This window comes from Chelonia mydas, chromosome 9 (assembly GCF_015237465.2).
Source record: "Chelonia mydas isolate rCheMyd1 chromosome 9, rCheMyd1.pri.v2, whole genome shotgun sequence".
Taxonomy (NCBI): domain Eukaryota; kingdom Metazoa; phylum Chordata; order Testudines; family Cheloniidae; genus Chelonia; species Chelonia mydas.
The window spans coordinates 21,675,715-21,699,466 of record NC_057855.1 but is presented as its reverse complement, the minus strand read 5'-3'; the positions used below and the strand labels follow the sequence as shown (position 1 = coordinate 21,699,466).

Sequence of the window (23,752 nt, the reverse complement as noted above, 5' to 3'; positions counted from 1 at the left end):
AGCAGATCCTTCTCCTCTCACCATGAGGCCACCCAGAGGTCACCAGGTTAATCTTCCAAAGGTCGGGATGTGCCCAGGTAGACCTGTTCATGACCAAGCAGAACAGGAAATGCCATCAGTTTTACTCTCTGTGCGGGCACAGCCTGGGCTCCTTTTTCAATGCCTTCCTGCTTCCATAGACAGAGTTCCTATTCTACATATTTCTTCTAGTTCACATGGTCCTGAAAATCAAGCGGGACAAGTGAGAATTATTCTTATAGCCCTGCCATGGCCATGCCAACACTGGTTCGGCATGGTGCTAGACTTATCAGTAGCCCTACCTCTACCACTCTGCCCAGACCTAATTTTGCAAGACCACGGCCTCTTACTCCACTCAAGCCTGAGGTTCCTTCACCTGACTATATGGAAGTTACATGGCTGAACCCAGAAGAGCAAGCCTGTTCAGAACAGGTTCTACAGGTCTTGCTGGGTAGGAGGAAGCAATCCACTAGGGCTACCTACCTCGCTAAGTGGGCAGTAGGTCAGTTTTCTCTCTCAAGATGACAATTAGCTTTTTTTAAAGGGTTGGAGAGACTTTACCCTCAGGTTCACAATCCGATTCCTCCATGGGACTTAAACCTAGTCCTATTGAAACTGACAGGCCCTCCCTTTGAACCCCTACTGTTGTGTCCTCTTCTGCAGCTTTCCTGGACAGTCGCCTTCCTGGTAGCAATTACCACAGCCAGAAGGATCTCTGAAATCAGGACCCTTGCGTCACACCACCGTACATGATGTTCTTTAAGTACAAGGTCCCACTGTGCCCACAGCCAGCCTTCCAGCTAACCGTGGTTTTGCTGTTCCATAGCAACCAGGCCATTTTCCTGTTTATCTTCTTCCCGAAGCCTCACAAGAATTCAGAAGAGTGGCGGCTTCACTCATTGGGTGTTAGGCGTGCCCTCACCTTGTACATCAAGAAGACTAAACCATTCTGCAGATCTATGCAACTCTTTGTGGCAGCAGCAGAGAGGATGAAAGGCCTACACGTTTCAGCCCAGAGAATCTCATCCTGGATAACCTCTTGTATTTGGGCATGCTGTGAAAGGTGAATGTCCCACCCCCAGCCATCCTGACCACTCACTTCACGAGAGCTCAGGCCTCTTCAGTAGTGTTTCTGGCCAGAGGTTAACCAGGATGAGATTCTCTGGGCTGAAACCAGTAGGCCTTTCATCCTCTCTGCTGCTGCCACAAAGAGTTGCATGGATCTGCAGAATGGTTTAGTCTTCTTGATATATGGAGTTAGCTGGCAAGAAGGAACTGAGAGGATGTGGGGCCAGCAGCGCCCCTTATGCTGGCACGTAAGTGTGCAGCACCGGAGGTACTAGAGCTGGCCTGATGAATACTACTGAGGGAAAAAATCTGGCAACGGTGCATGCAGTGCACCTAACATGGAATGGACATGAACAACAATTACAGGAGGTCAGTAACCATTTTTTTCCAAGGGAAGAATATGGCCTGAAGGATATTTTATATTGGCAGTGGTGATTAAACCTGAATAAACATGGTTTGACATTTCATATTCAGTGAGTTTTCAGGACTCGCAATTGGGGTGGGGGGGCGGGGAGATTGTCCTTATAAATTCAGCAAATAGTATCTAAGTCAGATACTCTAAATAAAAAATTCCATTTAAGCTACTCTTACAGTCACTTTTCAGGCTAGAAATGTATTTAAAGGAAACAGTGTCAGCTTAAAATCATGTTGTGAACAAAATTTCTCTACCTAGTCAGTTAATACCTTAGACTAAGTGAAAATTTTAATCAAATTTCTGCTTCTGCTCTTCACAGTTTTAATCTTCGACAATGAAAATAAACAGTCTTGCTTTCTTATTAGTTACGGTGTATTTCCAGATACATTATAATGCAGTGTTCAGGTTTCAAACGTTATAGAGATCTGTTTGTTTAAAATTTCTCAGTGGGGTTAAAAAAAAAATTATGGAAACATTTCTAATCTTAAAACTTACTTTAAAAAAAACCTCACGGTCAAAATGTAAGCTGCACTGTTCAAAGGATACAGTAATAGAAAAATTCATAAATGGAGTAGTAGTATGGTTGCCATGAATTAAAACTTTGAGTGTACTGACTTGTGCATTTAAATTCTCAACTTCATGTTGTAGTGGCTTCTAGCTGAGTTTCCTTTACTTCAAAAGTAAAACTGAAGAAAAAAGCATGACCTCATTCGTATGCATTCATTTACACCTAACACAATTTTATTATTTCTAAATACAATTTTTCATATGTGTCAAACACACTTGTTCTCATTAAGGGCTAAGTCAATACAAAATTTTGGAGTTGTGAAACATCTTTTCTTTTTTAACCTGAGAAACTAGTTAATACATAAAGCCTTCTTTCTCAAACCACCAAACAGAAATTTACCCAGAACTTGAGAAACAAAGTATTAGGTCCTAAACAAACATGAAAATTTTTAACCCAAAGGGTAACTTTCCAAAAAAAAAAACCTTCTAGATAATTTATTTTTATTCTCGGCCTAAATGTAAATTCAGAAAGTTTATTAAAACACTATTATTGTGTTATATATGGATGTGGTCCTCACTGAGGACTACTAACATTTTTTTGGTTGGATGGGGAGGTAGTAATTAAGTGACTAAAAAATCATGTCTAAACATGCTTGGTACCATGTGCTAAGAATTCAACAAACAATGAAATTGTTCCATCTTTCTTTTTGCTCAGCTATCAGACATGAGGGTGATTGTTGATCTAGAGAAGGGGGTTGGCAGGGGAGGGTGGTGCTCTCAAATGGTGCTAGAATAGCTTCCATAAAGGATGTTTTTATTGAACATTGAAATGCGTGCAGTAAAATGATTCCCAAAAAATTCTTAACTATGAGAAGTAGAAAAATGTTTCTAATATACTGCTGCATTGTACAATATTCTGCAAGTTTTAGAAATTTTAGACATTTGTTTCAGTTGCAAAGAAATAACCCTTATGTAAACAAGTAGAAAATTATCTCCAACCAAGCAGTGGCAAAGATCAAAACACTATTTCATCTCAGTGAAGTTTGAACTTCAAAGCATATTTGGGATTACTTAAATGCTGACATTTAAGCTCTGGAAATCAACAATCTTGATGTAATTTTAAGTTTGTACAACTGTTTGCACATATACTATATATTCTATTTGTTTTTCTGCTTAAGGCTGGGATTTTCCAAGGAGCCTAAATAAATTGGGCATCTAGCTCCCTTAGACCCCTTGGAAAATGTCAACCTAAATATGTAGCTTCTCTTAAAACTTTGTCAGAAAGTGCACATTATAAAGTATAATGTATTTTTCCATTTAATTTTAGAAGTAGCTGTTTGAATAAAGAATGTTTCCATTCATTGTTTACTCAACACTAAACATTTGCTATCTCTGATATCTTATGATTGATGATTTTACTCTTTATTAACTTTTCTTATACAATCATTACTATAAGCGTGCCTGAACTTTAAATACATAGACTGCTTCTGAGATTTTCAGATATGAATATTTTCAATTAACTTTTTTTAACTATTGGTAGAAAGAGAATGAGCTTGAGAAACTTGGAAGAGAGGAAATGGACACTAAGAACCTTGTTCGAAAGCTACGTCAGAAGGTAGAAGAAGCAAAAAGTTCTTTGGCAATAAATCGCAGTCGAGGAAAGGTTCTTGATGGTCTACTTCAGCAGAAGAAATCTGGAAAAATTCCTGGAATATATGGAAGACTGGTAAAGTTTAAGAATTAATGTATCATTAACAAACGGGCTTTTATATTTCACAGGTGTCATTACTCTTATTGGAATTGTCCTAAGTAAATGAACCATACGATATAATATTTTGCACCCCTATGTAGACTTATATCCAAGGATCTCAAAGCATTTTACATATTTATGTAAGCCTGTTACAATTCCCATTTAACAAACAGGGAGTCCAGCTCAAAGACTGTGACCCTGGGAGAATCTCTTACTGAAGAAGTGAAAAAGCCAGTAGCAGAACTCCAAACTCCTAGTCCAGGGGTTCTCAAACTGGAGGTCAGGACCCCTCAGGGGGTCATGAGATTATTATGTGGGGAGTCGCGAGCTGTCAGCCTCCATCCCAAACCCTGCTTTGCCACCATCATTTATAATGGTGTTAAATATATATAAAAGTGTTTTTAATTTATAAGGGGGGTTGCACTCAGATGCTTGCTATGTGATAGGGGTCACCAGTACAAAAGTTTGAGAATTACTGTCCTAGTCCTTTCTGTCAACTGTTTTTAAAAAAAAAAAAAAAAAAAAAAAACTCAGTACAACAAAGTAGGAATCCTACAAATACTTAGTATTTTATATGTTTAACTTGTTAGAATTAATTGCTTGGATTCATTCTTGTGTCAAAATTCACAGAAGGCTGAGGGTTTTCAGAAAACCAGTTACAACTTCTTGATTCTCTGATCCAATTTACAATTGACCCAGCATAAGAGCAGCCTTTGGTCTGCTCTAACCATAGCCACTTGTTTATGATAGAACCCACTGTGGCCTGGCCATGCCCTCTTCCTGCCCCACCATGATAGCCCCATACTTTGGAGGTTGCAATGGGGTAGAAGATGGGGGGTAACAGTGCTCAAACAGTACATTGTAATTCATTGTGTTAGCAATTACAAAACAATCTGATGGAACAGACTTCTTAAAGCCATTTTAAAATAATGGCAGAAATATTTCTAACGTGTAGAATTGACATTGAAAATGCATCTGATAATTGTAATAAAAGACACCACCCCTTATAATGTGTTGGCATAGATGTCAATACTGAGGGGGAAAATCAAGTAGTAAATTTTCCATTAGCACATATATTCAAACCACTGTAGAGATAATATAAGCCATGCAACCCCCATTTGAGGATTATAGTCTCTATTTCAGAAGTGGTGAAACTGAGGCAGGTTAAATAGTTCTCTCAGGTCATATAGAAGGTGATGGAGCAGTGATTAAATACTAGCTCTTATATAGTGTTTTTTACCTGCAAATCTTAAAGCGCTTTGAACCATATCATTATGCCCAATTAACAGATGGGGAAACCAAGGCACAAAGGTGAACTGATTTACCTAAGGTCACCCAGCATGCCAGGGCAGAACGGGGAATGGAACCTAGATCTCCCACGTCCCAGACAGTGCTCTGTCCACTAGGTCACACTGACTCACTAAAACTTTAGTCTGATACTCCATGCTAAATTATTTTTCTGTCTGGAGCATAAATCATTACTCCTTTAATTAATCAGATGTCTGTACATTGTTTTTAACACAAAAACTGCTATATAAGTACTAAGTATTTCCACTATCATACCTTAATAGCGTGCACATTAGAAATACGTAAATAGTGATCTGTAGCACAGATGGCACTGTGAGTTCTGAATAAAGGTTAACTTTCTACATTTCACAAGTATTCTGAACTGTGAAAACAGGATGAGAAAATGTCAGGTATACATAAAATACATACATTTCCGGTTGTGTTAACATGTTTTTTGTCTTCTCTTTATTTGTACCTAGAAAAGATGGGTATCACTGTTAATTACCATACTGATCAGCGTAACTGTCTCTCTGTTTTATATGTCAATTACTAGGGAGACTTGGGAGCTATTGATGAAAAGTATGACATTGCTATCTCGTCATCTTGCGGTGCCTTAGACTACATTGTTGTAGATACAATTGATACAGCTCAGGAATGTGTGAATTTCTTGAAGAGTCAAGGAATTGGAGTTGCCACATTTATAGCCTTGGACAAAGTAAGTATTGGTTTTCCGGAAATAAGCTAGACTGTTGACTCCCCCCTATATTATAGGCTGTTCTGAACAAATATCTTATTGTATATGCTAATATAATAATTAACCTCTTGGATTTTTTATCTTGCAAGTGAGCAGATGTCTCTTTGGTAACATTATTTAATGTCCACTGGCATTCTGAGGAATGTGGCAACAGTATAGTGCTCGGGAACTACTGTGTACACTCAGAGGCCTTAGTTCACCTTAGAGTATTAAAATGTTGTTCTAACTTATTCTGAGATTCCTCCTCTTCTATATAGATGAGAGTATGGGAAAAAAGTATGAATAAAATTCAGACTCCAGAAAACACTCCTCGTCTCTTTGACATGGTGAAAGTAAAAGATGAGAAGATTCGCCATGCCTTTTATTTTGCATTACGTGATACTCTAGTAGCCAATAACTTGGATCAGGCTATCAGAGTAGCATTCCAAAAGGACACAAGATGGAGAGTTGTAACTTTGCAAGGACAGATCGTAGAACAGTCAGGTATTTAAAAATACATAACTAAATTTATATCTTCAGTTTTATTGTTGGATAGCAAATTGAAATTAGCTTATTAACTTCTTTTCCTTATCCTACTTTAGGAACAATGAGTGGAGGTGGACGTAACGTAATGAAGGGTAGAATGGGATCCTCCGTTGTGGTTGAAATTTCAGAAGAAGAGGTTAGTTCATAATTGCACATAGAAAAGTGTTTCTTCAAAATTCCTCTCCTATATTTACACTTCCTGATTTTATTTAGATTGTTTATATACAAATATTGTGCAGAGAACATCAACATTGTTTAAATATTACTTATCAATCAATGCTATAGCTTTCTGGAAAAGACTAAATAAACCTTATACTGTTAATAAGATTTGTATTAGAGTATTTCAGACCACATTGATAGTTGCATAATGTACTTTATAAAGAATTTTGTTCTCTCTCATTCCAGTGCTACACTGTGTTTATAGATGTTACACCGATTTTATATGCATGTGTATATGTGACACCTTATGCCTGCTTATTGGTAGATTATTCACCTTTAATAACTAGGAAATTGATTGGAAAAAAAAAAAACTAATGCAGGGGAAGGACTGAAAATAAGGAACTGTTGTGCAGGAAAACAGTCAATATTGCCTTGGGAGACCACATAGGAGCTTAAATTTTTTAGGTTTACATTCTAATTCTGCAACACAAAGTTTGTTTAAGATTTCTGCAGTCCACAGAAAGACTAACTTCACTACCAAGCAAATTGGCTGAAACTATAGTAAAGAACAGAATTATCAGATATGTAGATGAACACAATATGTTGGGGAAAAGTCAACAAGGCTTTTGTAAAGGGAAATCATGCCTCATCATTCTATTAGAACTCACTGAGGATGTCAACAAATGTGGACTAAGGATATCCAGTGGATATAGTGTACTTGGACTTTGACAATGTCCCTGACCAAAGGCTCTTAAGCAAAGTAAATAGTCATGGGATAAGAGGGAAGGTCCTCTCATGTATCAGTAACTGGTTAGAAGATAGGAAACAAAGGGGAGCAATAAATGGTCAGTTTTCACAGTGAAGAGAGGTAAAAGGGGGGTTTGCCCAGGATCTGTACTGGGACCAGTGCTGTTCAACATGTGGAAAAAGGGGTAAACAGTGAGGTGGCAAAGTTTGGAGATGATACAAAATTATTCAAGATAGCTAGGTACAAAGCAGACTGTGAACAGTTACAGGGGGATCTCTCAAAATGGATGACTGGCAACAAAATAGCAGATGAAATTCAATTTGATAAATGCGATATAATGCACATTGTAAAACATAATCCCAATTATACATACAATATGATGGGGTCTAAATTAGCTGTTACCACTCAAGAAAGAGATCTTGGAGTCATCATGGATAGTTCTCTGAAAACATCTGCTCAATGTGCAGAGGCAGTCAAAAAAGCTAACAGAATGTTAGAAGCCATTAGGAAAGGGATAGATAATAAGACAAAAAATATAATGCCACTATATAAGTCCTTGGTACGCCCCATCTCAAAAAAGATACTTCAGAATTGAAAAAAGTACAGAGAAGGGCAACAAAAATTATTAAGGGTATAGAACAGCTTCCATATGAGAAGAGATTAAAAAAATTGGGACCATTCAGTTGCAAAGGACTACTTAAAGGGGGATATGATAGAGATCTATAAAATCATGAATAGTATGGATAAAATGAATAGGGAAATGTTATTTACCCCTTCATAACACATGAACCAGGGAAAATTAATAGGCAGCAGGTTTAAAACAAACATAAGGAAGTACTTCTTCACACAATGTACAGTCACCTGTGGATCTCGTTGCCAGGGATGTGAAGACCAAAAATATAACTGATTTCAAAAAGGAATTAGGCAAGTTCATGGAAGATAGATCCATCAATTGCTATTAGCCAAGATAGTCAGGGACGCAACGCTATGTTTTGGGTGACCCTAAGCCTCTGACTGTCGGACGCTGGGACTGGACTACAGGAGGTGGATCACTCAATAATTGCCCTGCTCAGTTCACTCCCTCTGAAGCATCTGGCACTGACCACTGTTGGAAGACGGCATATTGGGCTAGATAGACCATTGATCTGAACCAGTATGGCTTACTAAGAGCAACCCAAAAGACAAAGACCCCCAGGAACTAGATTTATTTGAAAGAGATCTATTCATCAACATTACTGCAAATAAGGTCTGGTCATTAACAATTTGTAACTGCAAAGTTACCCTCCTTTCTAACTAAACTCCCACAAGGCTTAATAGAAGAGTTGAAAAGCGCGATTTCAGAGGATCAGCTAGTAGCAAAAACATTTTGCTATAGGCAGCCATAGATGCATCAGACATGGAGGCTTGATCTACGGCCACTGTAGTAACTATGTGCAGAGTTTTGTGGCTGCAGGCCTCTGGCATTCTGAGAGAAGTGTAAAGTCAACTGAGGATTTGCCCTTCAAGGGCACAGAATTATTTAGCGCACACATGCATGGCTGATCCCCTGCACTCCCTTAACTGTTCCAGGGTTACACTCCATTATTTGTACATCTTCACCTCGACCCCAAATCGTAAGCCCTGTCAATATCCGGGGCAATCCAGGCAGGAGTCATCTACCTACCTTCAGCAATGATAATTTCCTCTAAAACAAGGAGGTGCCTGCTCATCACCTGTCTGTCAAGAGGCTGTCAACAACATGGGATAATGTCAGTTGTTCATCTTCCAGGAATCAACAGTAAACTAGCAGACTTCCTCAGCAGACAATCCATTGCCAACCATGAGTGATCTCTGAAGGCTTCCATCAAGCCAATATTTCATCAGTAGACCTGTTTACCACATAAGACAATGCAAAAGTCCAACCTCTTCTTCCAGGAGAGGCACAAGTCCAGCAACATTATAGGAATCCTTCCTTAGAATCATGGGATCAAGTCTCGTACGCATTTCCACAGATTCCTTTGATTCTGAAAGTTATATGTAAAGTCAGACATAATATAGCTACACTGAACCTGATAGCTCTGTATTGGTTGAAACAGTTCTGGCTGACAGATCTCAAAATGCCTGTTCAGCCTTCCATACCACTTTCAGACTATCTAAACATGATATCAAAACTGGGGACAGATACTTCATCAAGATGTGAGGTCACTATGTATAACAGTCTGGATTTTGGCTGGTTGCATCCTACCAGCAGAAACAAGAGATACAAGTATAAGAGGTTCTTCTACAAAGTAGCAAACTCTCCACAAGGAAGAATTATTCCTCTATATGGAAAATATTTCAATTTAGGCTGTACAACTTGGCTTGAAGGCCCCTACGCCCAAAATTCTTGACTGCAGTTTGGGTTCACATTCTATTACATCACAGTCTGCCTTGGAACATTGTCAGTATGCCACTCTCCCTTGTGGTCATGTTCATTTTTTTCCCCTCATCTCTCTATCTACATTTCTAAAGGGATTGCTGCACGTTCACCCCCTAGTGATAAGAGAACCTCTGACATGGGATCTCAGTATTGTCCTTACAAGCCTTATGGAGCCCCCTTTTTGAGCTTCTTTCTGAATGTTCTTTATACCGCTTTACTCTCAAGACAGACTTTTCAGTTGCCATTACATCAGCCAAAAGGGTCAGCAAACTGTAAGCTCTCAGGACTAACCTTTACTCAACATGCCACGGAAATGAGGTGGTGTTGACATGATCCCAAGTTTATTCCCAAAGTTGTGTCAGACTTTCATTAGAACTAATTTATTTATTTACCCATATTCTTTCCAAAACTCCATTCCTTCCCAGGAGATAAACTCCACATCTTGGACATTTCAAGTTCTTTGTTATATTACATTGATCGGACAAAGTCAGACAGCGTGTCTCCTTGTATTTCTTTTGCTGTCTTTGGTGCTTCTAATGGTCAAATTGTCTCCTCTCCAAGAATATCAAAATTGATATACACTGCATAACACACATGTCATATGATTGATATATCTCTCCCTCCAAATATTAAAGATCGCTCCACTAGAGTATACTTTACATCTTCTCCATGCTTCAGGAACATCCCCATATCTGAAACTTGCAAGGCAGCTATGTGGAGTAATCCCTTTACTTTTAAACACTTATCCATTTGACCTGGCCACAAGATCAGATGCCAAATTTCGTAAGGTGGAGGTGTTTAGTCAGTGGTGGTCAGAATTCCTCAGTCCTACCTTTCACTATTGATCAATATTGGACACTATTGATCACTTAGTGGAATCCACACAGACAGATACTTGAAGGAAAAAAATGTTACTTATCTTTATAGTAACAGGTTGTTCTATATGTCATCTGTGTGGCTCCCATGACCTGACTTCCATGCCCACTTCTTTGGAGTCGTCCTTATATAGGATTCTGAATTATCATGGGGACAGTTGCAGCCGCTCTTCCCTTTACGCCTTTGGGTGGGGGGAATGTGAGGACATGCATTGCCCAAGAACCACATGCACGTAGAATGGGATCCATATTGACGACCAATTGAAGAGCCACAATTACTAAGAGGTTTCTTTCAGTTTCCCCTTAAATAGCCATTATTTACCATTCTCTGGCTCCCTATTCTTTTTCCCTGATTTTAATGCCTCTTGTGCTGCCTTATTCTAGGGGACTTAATTTTCCATATTAATTACCTGTTTTTTTCTGCTGTCTCTATTACTCTCACACCAATCTGTCTGCTCCTTAATCTTCATCTTTGGCTTTGTTGCGCATTTCCTACATCAGGTCCTGTGCTGCCTAGTGATTTTTAGAAAAATCTTTGGACTAAAGACTGTTTTATTAACTAAGGGGTTGTCTATAGATAAATCTGCACAGGTTCAATTACAGCTGTTCAAAACCTCTTGTGGGGATGCTCGTTTTGGTTTATCTTAAACCTGTTCCTAATCAACTCTAAGGGTATGTCTACACTACAGAATAAGGTCGAATTTTAAAAATCTGTTTTATATATTCGAGTGTGTGTGTCCCCACAGAAAATGCTCTAAGTGCATTAAGTGCATTAACTCGGCAGAGTGCTTCCACAGTACCGAGGCAAGCGTCGACTTCCGGAGTGTTGCACTGTGGGTAGCTATCCCACAGTTCCCGCAGTCTCCGCTGCCCATTGGAATTCTGGGTTGAGATCCCAATGCCTGATGGGGCTAAAACATTGTCGCGGGTGGTTCTGGGTACATATCATCAGGCCCCCGTTCCCTCCCTCCCTCCGTGAAAGCAAGGGCAGACAATTGTTTCGCGCCTTTTTTCCTGAGTTACCTGTGCAGACGCCATACCACGGCAAGCATGGAGCCCGCTCAGGTAACCGTCACCGTATGTCTCCTGGGTGCTGGCAGACGCGGTACTGCATTGCTACACAGTAGCAGCAACCCATTGCCTTGTGGCAGCAGACGGTGCAATATGACTGGTAGCCGTCATCGTCATGTCCGAGGTGCTCCTGGCCACGTCGGCCAGGAGCGCCTGGGCAGACATGGGCGCAGGGGCTAAATTTGGAGTGACTTGACCAGGTCATTCTCTTTAGTCCTGCAGTCAGTCCTATTGAACCATCTTATGGGGAGCAGGCAGGCGATACGGATTGCTAGCAGTCGTACTGTACCATCTTCTGCCGGGCAGGCAAGAGATGAGGATGGATAGCAGTCATATTGCACCATCTTCTGCCGAGCAGCCATGAGATGTGGATGGCATGCAGTCCTTCTGCACTGTCTGCTGCCAGCCAAAGAGGTAAAAGATAGATGGAGTGGATCAAAACAAGAAATAGACCAGATTTGTTTTGTACTCATTTGCTTCCTCCCCTCCCCTGTCTAGGGGACTCATTCCTCTACGTCACACTGCAGTCACTCACAGAGAAGGTGCAGCGAGGTAAATCTAGCCATGTATCAATCAGAGGCCAGACTAACCACCTTGTTCCAATAAGAACAATAACTTAGGTGCACCATTTCTTATTGGAACCCTCTGTGAAGTCCTGCCTGAAATACTCCTTGATGTAAAGCCACCCCCTTTGTTGATTTTTAGCTCCCTGAAGCCAACCCTGTAAGCCATGTCGTCAATCGCCCCTCCCTCCGTCAGAGCAACGGCAGACAATCGTTCCGCGCCTTTTTTCTGTGCGGACGCCATACCAAGACAAGCATGGAGGCCGCTCAGCTCACTTTGGCAATTAGGAGCGCATTAAACACCACACGCATTATCCAGCAGTATATGCAGCACCAGAACCTGGCAAAGCGATACCGGGCGAGGAGGCGACGTCAGCGCGGTCACGTGAGTGATCAGGACATGGACACAGATTTCTCTGAAAGCATGGGCCTTGCCAATGCATGCATCATGGTGCTAATGGAGCAGGTTCATGCTGTGGAACGCCGATTCTGGGCTCACGAAACAAGCACAGACTGGTGGGACCGCATAGTGTTGCAGGTCTGGGACGATTCCCAGTGGCTGCGAAACTTTCGCATGCGTAAGGGCACTTTCATGGAACTTTGTGACTTGCTTTCCCCTGCCCTGAAGCACATGAATACCAAGATGAGAGCAGCCCTCACAGTTGAGAAGCGAGTGGCGATAGCCCTGTGGAAGCTTGCAACGCCAGACAGCTACCGGTCAGTTGGGAATCAATTTGGAGTGGGCAAATCTACTGTTGGAGCTGCTGTGATGCAAGTAGCCCATGCAATCAAAGATCTGCTGATATCAAGGGTAGTGACCCTGGGAAATGTGCAGGTCATAGTGGATGGCTTTGCTGCAATGCTATTCCCTAACTGTGGTGGGGCCATACACGGAACCCATATCCCTATCTTGGCACTGGAGCACCAAGCCGGCGAGTACATAAACCGCAAGGGGTACTTTTCAATAGTGCTGCAAGCACTGGTGGATCACAAGGGACGTTTCACCAACATCAACGTGGGATGGCCGGGAAAGGTACATGACGCTCGCATCTTCAGGAACTCTGGTCTGTTTCAAAAGCTGCAGGAAGGGACTTTATTCCCAGACTAGAAAATAACTGTTGGGGACGTTGAAATGCCTATATGTATCCTTGGGGACCCAGCCTACCCCTTAATGCCATGACTCATGAAGCCGTACACAGGCAGCCTGGACAGTAGTCAGGAGCTGTTCAACTACAGGTCGAGCAAGTGCAGAATGGTGGTAGAATGTGCATTTGGACGTTTAAAGGCGCGCTGGCGCAGTTTACTGCCTCGCTTAGACCTCAGCGAAACCAGTATTCCCACTGTTATTACTGCTTGCTGTGTGCTCCACAATATCTGTGAGAGTAAGGGGGAGACGTTTATGGCGGGGTGGGAGGTTGAGGCAAATCGCCTGGCTGCTGGTTACGCGCAGCCAGACACCAGGGCGGTTAGAAGAGCACAGGAGGGCGCGGTACGCATCAGAGAAGCTTTGAAAACCAGTTTCATGACTGGCCAGGCTACGGTGTGAAAATTCTGTTTGTTTCTCCTTGATGAAACCCCCCGCCCCTTGGTTCACTCTACTTCCCTGCAAGCTAACCACCCTCCCCTCCTCCCTTTAATCATTGCTTGCAGAGGCAATAAAGTCATTGTTGCTTCACATTCATGCATTCTTTATTCATTCATCACACAAATAGGGGGATGACTACCAAGTAGCCCAGGAGGGGTGGTGGAGGAGGGAAGGAAAATGCCACACAGCACTTTAAAAGTTTACAACTTTAAAATTTATTGAATGCCAGCCTTCTTTTTTTGGGGCAATCCTCTGTGGTGGAGTGGCTGGTTGGCCGGTGGCCCCCCCAACGCATTCTTGGGCGTCTAGGTGTGGAGGCTATGGAACTGGGGGAGGAGGGCGGTTGGTTACACAGGGGCTGTAGTGGCAGTCTGTGCTCCAGCTGCCTTTGCTGCAGCTCAACCATACACTGGAGCATACTGGTTTGGTCCTCCAGCAGCCTCAGCATTGAATCCTGCCTCCTCTCATCACACTGCCGCCACATTTGAGCTTCAGCCCTGTCTTCAGCCCGCCACTTACTCTCTTCAGCCCACCACCTCTCCTCCCGGTCATTTTGTGCTTTCCTGCACTCTGACATCATTTGCCTCCACGCATTCGTCTGTGCTCTGTCAGTGTGGGAGGACAGCATGAGCTCAGAGAACATTTCATCACGAGTGCATTTTTTTTTTTTCTTTCTAATCTTCACTAGCCTCTGGGAAGGAGAAGATCCTGTGATCATTGAAACACATGCAGCTGGTGGAGGAAAAAAAAGGGGACAGCGGTATTTAAAAAGACACATTTTTTAAAACAGTGGCTACAGTCTTTCAGGGTAAACCTTGCTGTTAACATTACATACATAGCACATGTGCTTTCGTTACAAGGTCGCATTTTCCCTCCCCCCCACCGCATGGCTACCCCCTCAACCCTCCCCGTGGCTAACAGCGGGGAACATTTCTGTTCAGCCGCAGGCAAACAGCTCAGCAGGAACGGGCTCCTCTGAATGTCCCCTGAAGAAAAGCACCCTATTTCAACCAGGAGATCATGAATGATATCTCACTCTCCTGAGGATAACACAGAGAGATAAAGAACGGATGTTGTTTGAACGCCAGCAAACATACACTGCAATGCTTTGTTGTACAATGATTCCCGAGTACGTGTTACTGGCCTGGAGTGGTAAAGTGTCCTGCCATGAAGGACGCAATAAGGCTGCCCTCCCCAGAAACCTTTTGCAAAGGCTTTGGGAGTACATCCAGGAGAGCCGCGAATGTCAGGGCAAATTAATCCTTTCACATGCTTGCTTTTAAACCGTGTATAGTATTTTAAAAGGTACACTCACCGGAGGTCCCTTCTCCGCCTGCCGGGTCCAGGAGGCAGCCTTGGGTGGGTTCGGGGGGTACTGGCTCCAGGTCCAGGGTGAGAAACAGTTCCTGGCTGTCGGGAAAACCGGTTTCTCCACTTGCTTGCTGTGAGCTATCTACAACCTCATCATCATCTTCTTCTTCGTCCCCAAAACCTGCTTCCGTGTTGCCTCCATCTCCATTGAAGGAGTCAAACAACACGGCTGGGGTAGTGGTGGCTGAACCCCCTAAAATGGCATGCAGCTCATCATAGAAGCGGCATGTTTGGGGCTCTGACCCGGAGCGGCTGTTCGCCCCTCTGGTTTTCTGGTAGGCTTGCCTCAACTCCTTAAGTTTCACGCGGCACTGCTTCGGATCCCTGTTATGGCCTCTGTCCTTCATGCCCTGGGAGATTTTGACAAAGGTTTTGGCATTTCTAAAACTGGAACGGAGTTCTGATAGCACGGATTCCTCTCCCCATACAGCGATCAGATCCCGTACCTCCCGTTCAGTCCGTGCTGGAGCTCTTTTGCGATTCTGGGACTCCATCATGGTCACCTCTGCTAATGAGCTCTGCATGGTCACCTGCAGCTTGCCACGCTGGCCAAACAGAAATGAGATTCAAAAGTTCGCAGTTCTTTTCCTGTCTACCTTGCCAGTGCATCTGAGTTGAGAGTGCTGTCCAGAGCGGTCACAATGGAGCACTCTGGGATAGCTCCCGGAGGCCAATACCGTCAAATTGTGTCCACAGTTCCCCAAATTCGACCTGGCAAGGCCAATTTAAGCGCTAATCCACTTGTCAGGGGTGGAATACGGAAATCGATTTTAAGAGCCCTTTAAGTCGAAATAAAGGGCTTCATTGTGTGGACAGGTGCAGGTTTACATCGACTTAACACTGCTAAATTCGACCTAAAGTCCTAGTGTAGACCAGGGCTTAGCTAAATCAAAATAAACCTGGTTTAAACTGACATAAGTGTCCACACAGTCTCTGAAATCAATTCAACTTAATCTACTTGAAATAACACCTTTATTACAAACCAGTGCAATTCTGTGTGTAGACAAGCCCTCATTCTTTCCCCTTTCAGGACTATCTTCTTTTCTAAATAGTTTTATTATTTTCTCATCAACCCTTTTACCACCATCCCATGTCAAGCCTTCTCTAGTGTCACCTATTTGTAACCTTCTTCCCTGCCCCAAACATTCTGACAAGAAGTCTTCTTTAGTTTCCTCTTCTCTTACAATTCTGTCTTCTCTTTCACTGTCTGAGTCTGTCTCGTCAGCAATAATCTTACTTGTTTGTTCTTCCCTGAACTGTTGTCCCAGGTTTTCTGTTGAGTTTCTTTTGTTTTTAGGAGATTATAAATTGTTCAGGGGTATGGGTCTTGTTGTGTTGTACATCTCAGTTTAAAGAGGTAGTGCTATATAAATGATTTTTGTAATCAATCACTTTTATATAACATTTATATTTATAGGCCAATAAAATGGAATCTCAGCTGCAAAAGGATTCCATAAAAGCAATGCAGTATCAAGAAGAGAAAGTGCAACTTGAAGAAGCCATAGTAAAATTGCGTCTGTGTGTCCAGGAAATGAGAAACACTTTAGAAAAGTATACTGCGAGTATCCAGGTGAATGTGTTTATTTCTGAGAGGTGCCAAGTATCTCCATAGTTAAGGCTGAAAGTAGATTGCCATTATGTTAACTTTGACAGCTCTTACACCCCTTGCTAACATGAAAAAATCTTCCATTCTTAGTACAGTATTCTAACAATCTTCTATTTTGTAGAGTTTATCAGAACAAGAAGTTCACTTGAAAGTCCAGGTTAAAGAACTTGAGGCTAATGTAATTGCTGCTGCTCCTGACAAGAACAAACAGAAACAGCTAGAAAAAACCCTTAATACTTTCAAAAAAGGTATGTTTTATTTTAGTTCTAGATATAAATTATAGCAATGTCCACTTATCAATCACGATTGGGGTGAATTTTATAACTGGTTTTGTTCAGATTGACCAATGATATTGAAGGAACAGAAATGGACACAATGTAGAGTCAAGCACAAAGGTTTATTACGCACAGCTCATTGAGTGGAGAGAAGCGACGGGTTGGGTGTCCCGAGCCTCTGGATAGGTTCTAGCAGCAAGACAAGCACAATAAGCCAATGGTCTAAAAGATTACATAATGGCTCCCGGTTGACCAACAGGTACGTTCCTGGAGATGTAAAGCAAAGAAGCAGTAATTACTATTTAACAATAACAACTGTTTATAGTTTTACCCTTGCATTTCTGTGGACTAGGATTGGCATACATCTGTGAAGGGAGAATGTCATAACTCATGTCAATCATGTTAAGCCTCTCCCTGAACTCTGTTTGGCATCTGAGGGGTATTGTACCATTATCTTCTTCCTGCACCAGGGAGTTAACCTTGAGGCCCTTCTCAGCACTTTGTGTGTCTGTAACTTGCGATAAGGACACCCAATTACGGCCCACCATCTAGAGTTATGCTGACTCCGCTCATTGACTTGAAACACACAAGTTTGTCTGTCTACCCCAGCTTTCTTTTAGCCATGTATTGTTCTTTGTTAGCTAGCCCTCATGGCCCAGACCAAGCTGTGGACTCTGGGCCTATATGAATAGTTCTTAACAGAAACTGTAGTTAAGATCTTACATACACGTTAATGGATTTTAGCCCTTCAATATAAAAAAAACCTTGAGGCACGTTTTCTTCTTCCAGTGCTGTTTTACAGGAATACTTTTAGGTAAAGTCCTTTTCTTACTGTTACTTTCATTTGTTCATTTTCACATGTAATTTAAGATCTTTACCACCAAAAACTGCGCTGAAGGTAATTTATTTAAATGGTTGAAACATAATTTGTGTCGTATTTTTACTGATATTTCTTAATAATGTTGAGGTTTGTTAATCCAAAAATTAATATGAAAAAGTCAAATCTGTTTTTTGTTGTTTTTACTTTAATTCACCTGCATTACACTTTATATGATGTTGTGCACACCATCGCAAGCAATTCAGATCATAGTTTTCGGCAAGCAAACTATGACTAAACCCTGGACAATAGTAACTCAAAAAGTTAGAAAAATTATGGTTTTGTACAGAACTTGATAAACAATTGCCTTAATCACAATCACTGGACTTTATTCTTTGTTTTTTGTATAGTCCTATTCGCTATAAAATGCATACAAATCATATAGTTTTGCTATTTATGAAGAAATGTGTATCTTAAAATACAGGAATCTTTCATCGCCTTCATTTTTCCAATTGAAGAAACAAAACAGTAAGCATAATTATTTTCGTGTAATTTTTTGTTTTTTGGTATAAAATAAGGCATATGTGTTAACAATTTGACAGTTCTTCTTTTAATATTTTTTCTTTCATGACACTGCCTTCACAGAACCATACTATAGGAGACACCTGCCTGTCCAGATGGCCACAGTACTTTTTTTTTGAGCGGTACTGGTAGCAAGGGAGCATACGCCCATTTTTGTATCCATATATTCTACTGACGGACGATAGAAGTACCCCACCTCTAACCATCCCTCAGTTCTTTTTCTTCTGCCAATTGGTGTAGACATGAAAACTTGCCTCTTCTCCCTTGCACAGAGTGACTAGCTTGTTTTTCTTCTAAGTAGCTAATAAAAGTTTGTTACAAAATTAGGCTAAGATTTTCCAAAAAATTGATACCCTAAAATTAGTCTCCTAAGTAGGCACTTAAATAAGAGGTCTGATTTTTTTCAAAGGTGCTTAGTAACTTAGAGCTCCCATTGAAATCGAAGTGAAAACTGTTCTGGAGATTCTCTCAGGTCAGAGGCCTTGAACCAGTATGCAATATTGGACTTTTTCTTTAAAACTACAAAATTGTGATTAGCAACAGCTAAGATTTATTTGGCTGCTGTCTCATCATATCACACTGTTTTGAAAGAGATCTTGATATTTATTTGTCCATCCTTTGTGAAGAGTTCTTTAAAGATCTTACAAATCTATACCCTTCTGCTCATGAACTGATTGGTCCCCAACATCTGAATTTGTTTCTGAATAGGCTTACAAAAGAGCTCTTTCAGTCTGAGCTCCTCTTGACCTGCTGCTTACAAACAAGGAAGAATTGGTAGGGGAGTAGAAGTGGGTGGCAACCTAGGCAGTAGTGACCATGAAATGGTTGAGTTCAGGATCCTGACAAAAGGAAGAAATGAGTATAGCAAAATACAGACCTTGGACTTCAGAAAAGCAAACAGACTCCCTTAGGGAACTGATGGGCAGGATCCCCTGGGAGACTAATATGAGGGGAAAAGGAGTCCAGGAGAGCTGACTGTATTTTAAAGAAGCCTTATTGAAGGAGCAGGAACAAACCATCCTGATGTGCAGAAAGAATAGCAAATATGGCAGGTGACCAGCTTAGTTTAACAGTGAAATCTTCAGTGAGCTTAAACTCAAAAAGGAAGCTTACAAGAAGTGGAAATTTGGACAGCTTAGGGAGGAGTATAAAAATATTGCTTGAGCATGCAGAGGTGTAATCAGGAAGGCCAAGGCACAATTGGAGTTGCTGCTAGCAAGGGATGTGAAGGGTAACAAGAAGGGTTTCTACAGATATGTTAGCAACAAGAAGGTGGTCAGGAAAAGTGTGGGACCCTTACTGAATGGAAGAGGCAACATAGTGACAGATGATGTGGAAAAAGCTGAAGTACTCAATGTTTTTTTTGCCTCAGTCTTCACAGACAAGGTCGGCTCCCAGACTGCTGCACTGGGCAACACAGTATGGGGAGGAAGTGAACAGCCCTCACTGGTGAAAGAACAGGTTAAGGACTATGTAGAAAAGCTGGACATGCACAAGTCCATGGGTCCAGATCTAATGTATCCAAGGGTGCTGAGGGAGTTGGCTGATGTGATTGCAGAACCATTATCTTTGAAAATTCGTGGCGATTGGGGGAGGTCCCAGACGACTGGAAAAAGGCAAATATAGTGTCCGTATTTTAAAAAGGGAAGAAAGAGAACCTGGGGAACTACAGACCGGTCAGCCTCACTTCAGTCCCCGGCAAAATCATGGAGCAGGTCCTCAAGGAATCCATTTTGAAGCACTTGGAGGCGAGGAAGGTGATCAGGATTCACCAAGGGCAAGTCATGCCTGACCAACCTGATTGCCTTCTATGATGAGATAACTGGCTCTGTGGATATGGGGAAAGCGGTGGATGTGATATATCTTGACTTTAGCAAAGCTTTTGATATGGTCTCCCACAGTATTCTTGCCAGCAAGTTAAAGTAGTATGGATTGGATGAATGGACTATAAGGTGGATAGAAAGCTGGCTAGATTGTCAGGCTCAAAGGGTAGTGATCAACGGTTCGATGTCTAGTTGGCAGCTGGTATCAAGTGGAGTGCCGCAGGGGTTGGTCTTGGGGCCGGTTTTGTTCAACATCCTTATTAATGATCTGGATGATGGGTGAACTGTACCCTCAGCAAGTTTGCAGATGACACTAGGTTCAACAAGGACAAGTGCAGAGTCCTGCACTTAGGAAGGAAGAATCCAATGCACCGCTACAGGCTGGGGACCGACTGGCTAAGCAGCAGTGCTGTAGAAAAGGACCTGGGGATTACTGTGAACGAGAAGCTGGATGAGAGTCAGCAGTGTGCCCTTGTCGCCAAGAAGGCCAATGGCATATTGAGCTATATTAGTAGGAGCATTGCCAGCAGATCAAGGGAAGTGATTATTCCCCTCTATTTGGCGCTGGTGAGGCCACACCTGGAGTATTGTGTCCAGTTTTGGTCCCCCCATTACAGAAGGGATTTAGACAAATCGGAGAGTCCAGCGGAGGGCAACGAAAATGATTAGAGGGCAGGAGCACATGACTTACGAGGAGAGGCTGAGGGGACTTGGGTTATTTAGTGAGCAGAAAAGAGTGAGGGGGGATTTGATAGCAGTCTTCAATACCTGAAGGGGGGTTCCAAAGAGGTTGGAGCTAGGCTGTTCTTAGTGGTCACAGATGGCAGAACAAGAAGCAATGGACTCAAGTTGCAGTGGAGGTCTAGGTTGGATATTAGGAAACACTATTTCACTAGGAGGGTGATGAAGTACTGGAATGGGTTACCTAGGGAGGTGGTGGAACCTCCATCCTTAGAGGTTTTTAAGGCCCGGCTTGACAAAGCCCTGGCTGGGATGATTTAGATGGTGTTGGTCCTGCTTTGAGCAGGGGATTGGACTAGATGACCTCCTGAAGTCTCTTCCAACCCTAATATTCTATGATTCTGTAGGATCTTGTAGGATCTTGCTCTCTTATCACTTCCTACACTGTCTCTTAGCCATTACTTTGGATAGGGGAGTCTTGTAGTTGGATGCACTACTGGCAGATTTTTTTTTTTTTTTTTTTTTATAAGAGCAAAGCTGAACCTGGGCCTGGCCCCACATTTGTAACAAAGATGGTTTCTGATTTTTATTTCAATCACTGTCTCCGTCAGTATCTTTACAAAGCCACAATCATCCTGGGGAAAGTGGGGTTACACACCTGGATAGTAAGAGCTTTTGGCTACTGCTTAGAATTCCTGAAACTCTTAACAGATTATCATTGTGACCTCTGGAGAAATCTAAGGGGCAGCCAGCTTGGCCAAAGGATATCTAATTGGCTGAGGCTTTGTATTTAATCCTGCTAGAAGAGCTAGTTGATTTAGAAGAGTGGTTACCTACCCTGGCAAGCAGAGCTGCAGAAGCTTAGAATTAGGCCAGGGTATGATGCATAACCAGAGGAGTTAGGGGAAGGAGGGTCAGTGCTATAGTTTCTATAAGTTTGAATGGAAGTCAAGGGTGGAGTTCTGTATAGAAATTATAGATGCCAGAAGGAGCTGGTGAGCTTTCTTGGCTGAAAATTAGGTTGGTAGTCTGATAAGAGCCCTAAAGCTGGCTATGGACTCTGGCCACATGGAAGAGCTGATGGTAAAAGTGGAAAGGCTTAGGAGATGTACCATTTCTTTCAGCTGAGTTTAACTCCTTTCTGATAGGGGTTGTATTTTTATTAAAAACTCTTCATATTTTTGGACATAGATAGATGGCTTTTTATTCCACACACAATTCTGTGGCATCGAAATATGGTCTGCTGCTGATCAAAAAAGTTTAAATATATGAAAAACTACTGAATAAGGGTTAATTATTAGTTCTTTCAGTGCTAGCCTCTTCCAAACTTTGACGGTCAAATGAATGCAGAAAATAATACTTATGATATTGTCTGGAAGGTTATCAACAAGGGTTTTATGTAGCCACATAATGCAGCCAAGGACAGTGATGCAGTAATGGATTGTGGCTAGGTCTACACTAGAAACTTTTGCCAGTATGGTAATGTCTGCTAGAGGTGTGACCTTTTATGACATTTCTATAGGGGCATAAGTGTGTTTGGCTTATTTAGAGTATTTTGTTCAGGGAACTGGTATAAGCCATACTGGCAAAAGCACTTTTTTGACTATATAACCTATGTCTACATGAGGAGGGCTTGCTTGTATAGGTATATCAGCAAACCTTCTCTAATTTAGACCTAGCATGTTTGTTTTAGCACTGAAAATAATAGTTCTGTGAACTGATTGAAACTTCTTCAGTTCTCCTGTTAAAGATATTAAACTGCTAGCTATTAAAAATTTTCATTTTTGTTTAACCATATCATTCACAAACTTTTGTATTGACAGATTATGAGAGTGTTGCTGAAAAGGCTAGTAAAGTGGAAAGTGAAGTTAAAAGATTACATAATCTCATAATTGAGATCAATAATCATAAACTTAAAGCTCAGCAAGACAAACTTGATAAGATAAATAAGGAAATAGATGAATGTGCTTCTGCTATTACTAAAGCCCAGGTGGCAATCAAGACTGCAGACAGGTAAACACTTTTATGTGCTCAAGTTAAAACACATCAGCACTGATACTGTAGTAATATAATGCTTTTATCTTGGTCACTTCACAAACATGAATCCCTTGTTCATAAGGTTTGTCAGCTTAGGGGTCATGTCCACCTTCTTTCTTTTATGGTTAGAGGGAAGGAAGTTGGGAGGGACACACACTTTTTCTCTCTTCTAACATGGGGCTGATTGTGATAGGGTAGTGGTTCTCACTCTTTTCTCTAACAAATAGGTTAGTAGTATACTCATGTTATAGAAAGAAAAACTGAGGTGTAGAGGTTAAGTGAACTGCCTGTGCTGTGGCCTCACGGGTGAATCATTTTTAGTGTCAATTAGAAGCAAATTCTCTGCTTCCCAGTCTAGTGTTTAGTTTATGGCAAAGATTTTAATGCCTTCAATGGGAATATAAAAATAGCCTTCCAACTGGAGCTGAGTTTTATAAATTCTTCACCAGCTTTTTTAATCTATATTAATTGATGGTAATTCACCATTTCAGTAGATGTGACTAGTGTCATTGGTGCCTGCAGCACACGCACTAACCAACAGGTCCTTGACTAAAACCTCTTTGAATTCAAAATATTAATGTCTCCCAGTTGTAGTCCTCATACCAAACATGGCTGCCTCACAAGAAAAAATAAATATAACTTTTGTACATTGTTACACCAATGACCTTTTCATTATCTGATCCAAATGGCAACCTCCGTTGTTTTTCTATAATCATTTGTCCATAATGAACGAACGTACAACATTTTAAGATACAAGTTCAAAATGGCACTTGAACAACTGAAATCTGAAAAGACTGATCTCTCCCAGAAAAAACTGGGGATATGTTGTATACTCAG

The 23,752-nt window shown here is 41.5% G+C and overlaps 2 protein-coding genes across 16 annotated transcripts in view; one reads left to right on the top strand and one right to left on the bottom strand.

Annotated features, from left to right (window-relative positions):
- Positions 1-23,752, bottom strand: part of TRIM59 (tripartite motif containing 59) — a 98,027-nt gene that overhangs the window by 15,982 nt on the left and 58,293 nt on the right. For 4 of the 7 annotated variants that reach the window (XR_006283718.1, XR_006283719.1, XR_006283720.1 and 1 more), the window contains 4 exons: positions 17,109-17,242; positions 8,895-9,234; positions 5,475-5,520; positions 22-3,714 (listed from right to left, as the gene is read on the bottom strand). The gene's annotated coding sequence lies outside the window, so the exon portion shown is untranslated. The other 3 variants (XR_006283723.1, XR_006283722.1, XR_006283724.1) reach the window with 2 other exon arrangements.
- Positions 1-23,752, top strand: part of SMC4 (structural maintenance of chromosomes 4) — a 101,901-nt gene that overhangs the window by 67,955 nt on the left and 10,194 nt on the right. For all 9 annotated transcript variants that reach the window (XM_027825516.3, XM_007063083.4, XM_043522309.1 and 6 more), the window contains 7 exons: positions 3,549-3,734; positions 5,599-5,760; positions 6,057-6,282; positions 6,381-6,460; positions 16,512-16,664; positions 16,822-16,948; positions 22,702-22,891. In XM_027825516.3, the coding sequence (XP_027681317.2) occupies positions 3,549-3,734; positions 5,599-5,760; positions 6,057-6,282; positions 6,381-6,460; positions 16,512-16,664; positions 16,822-16,948; positions 22,702-22,891 (1,124 nt within the window). The remainder of the gene's footprint in view (positions 1-3,548; positions 3,735-5,598; positions 5,761-6,056; positions 6,283-6,380; positions 6,461-16,511; positions 16,665-16,821; positions 16,949-22,701; positions 22,892-23,752) is intronic.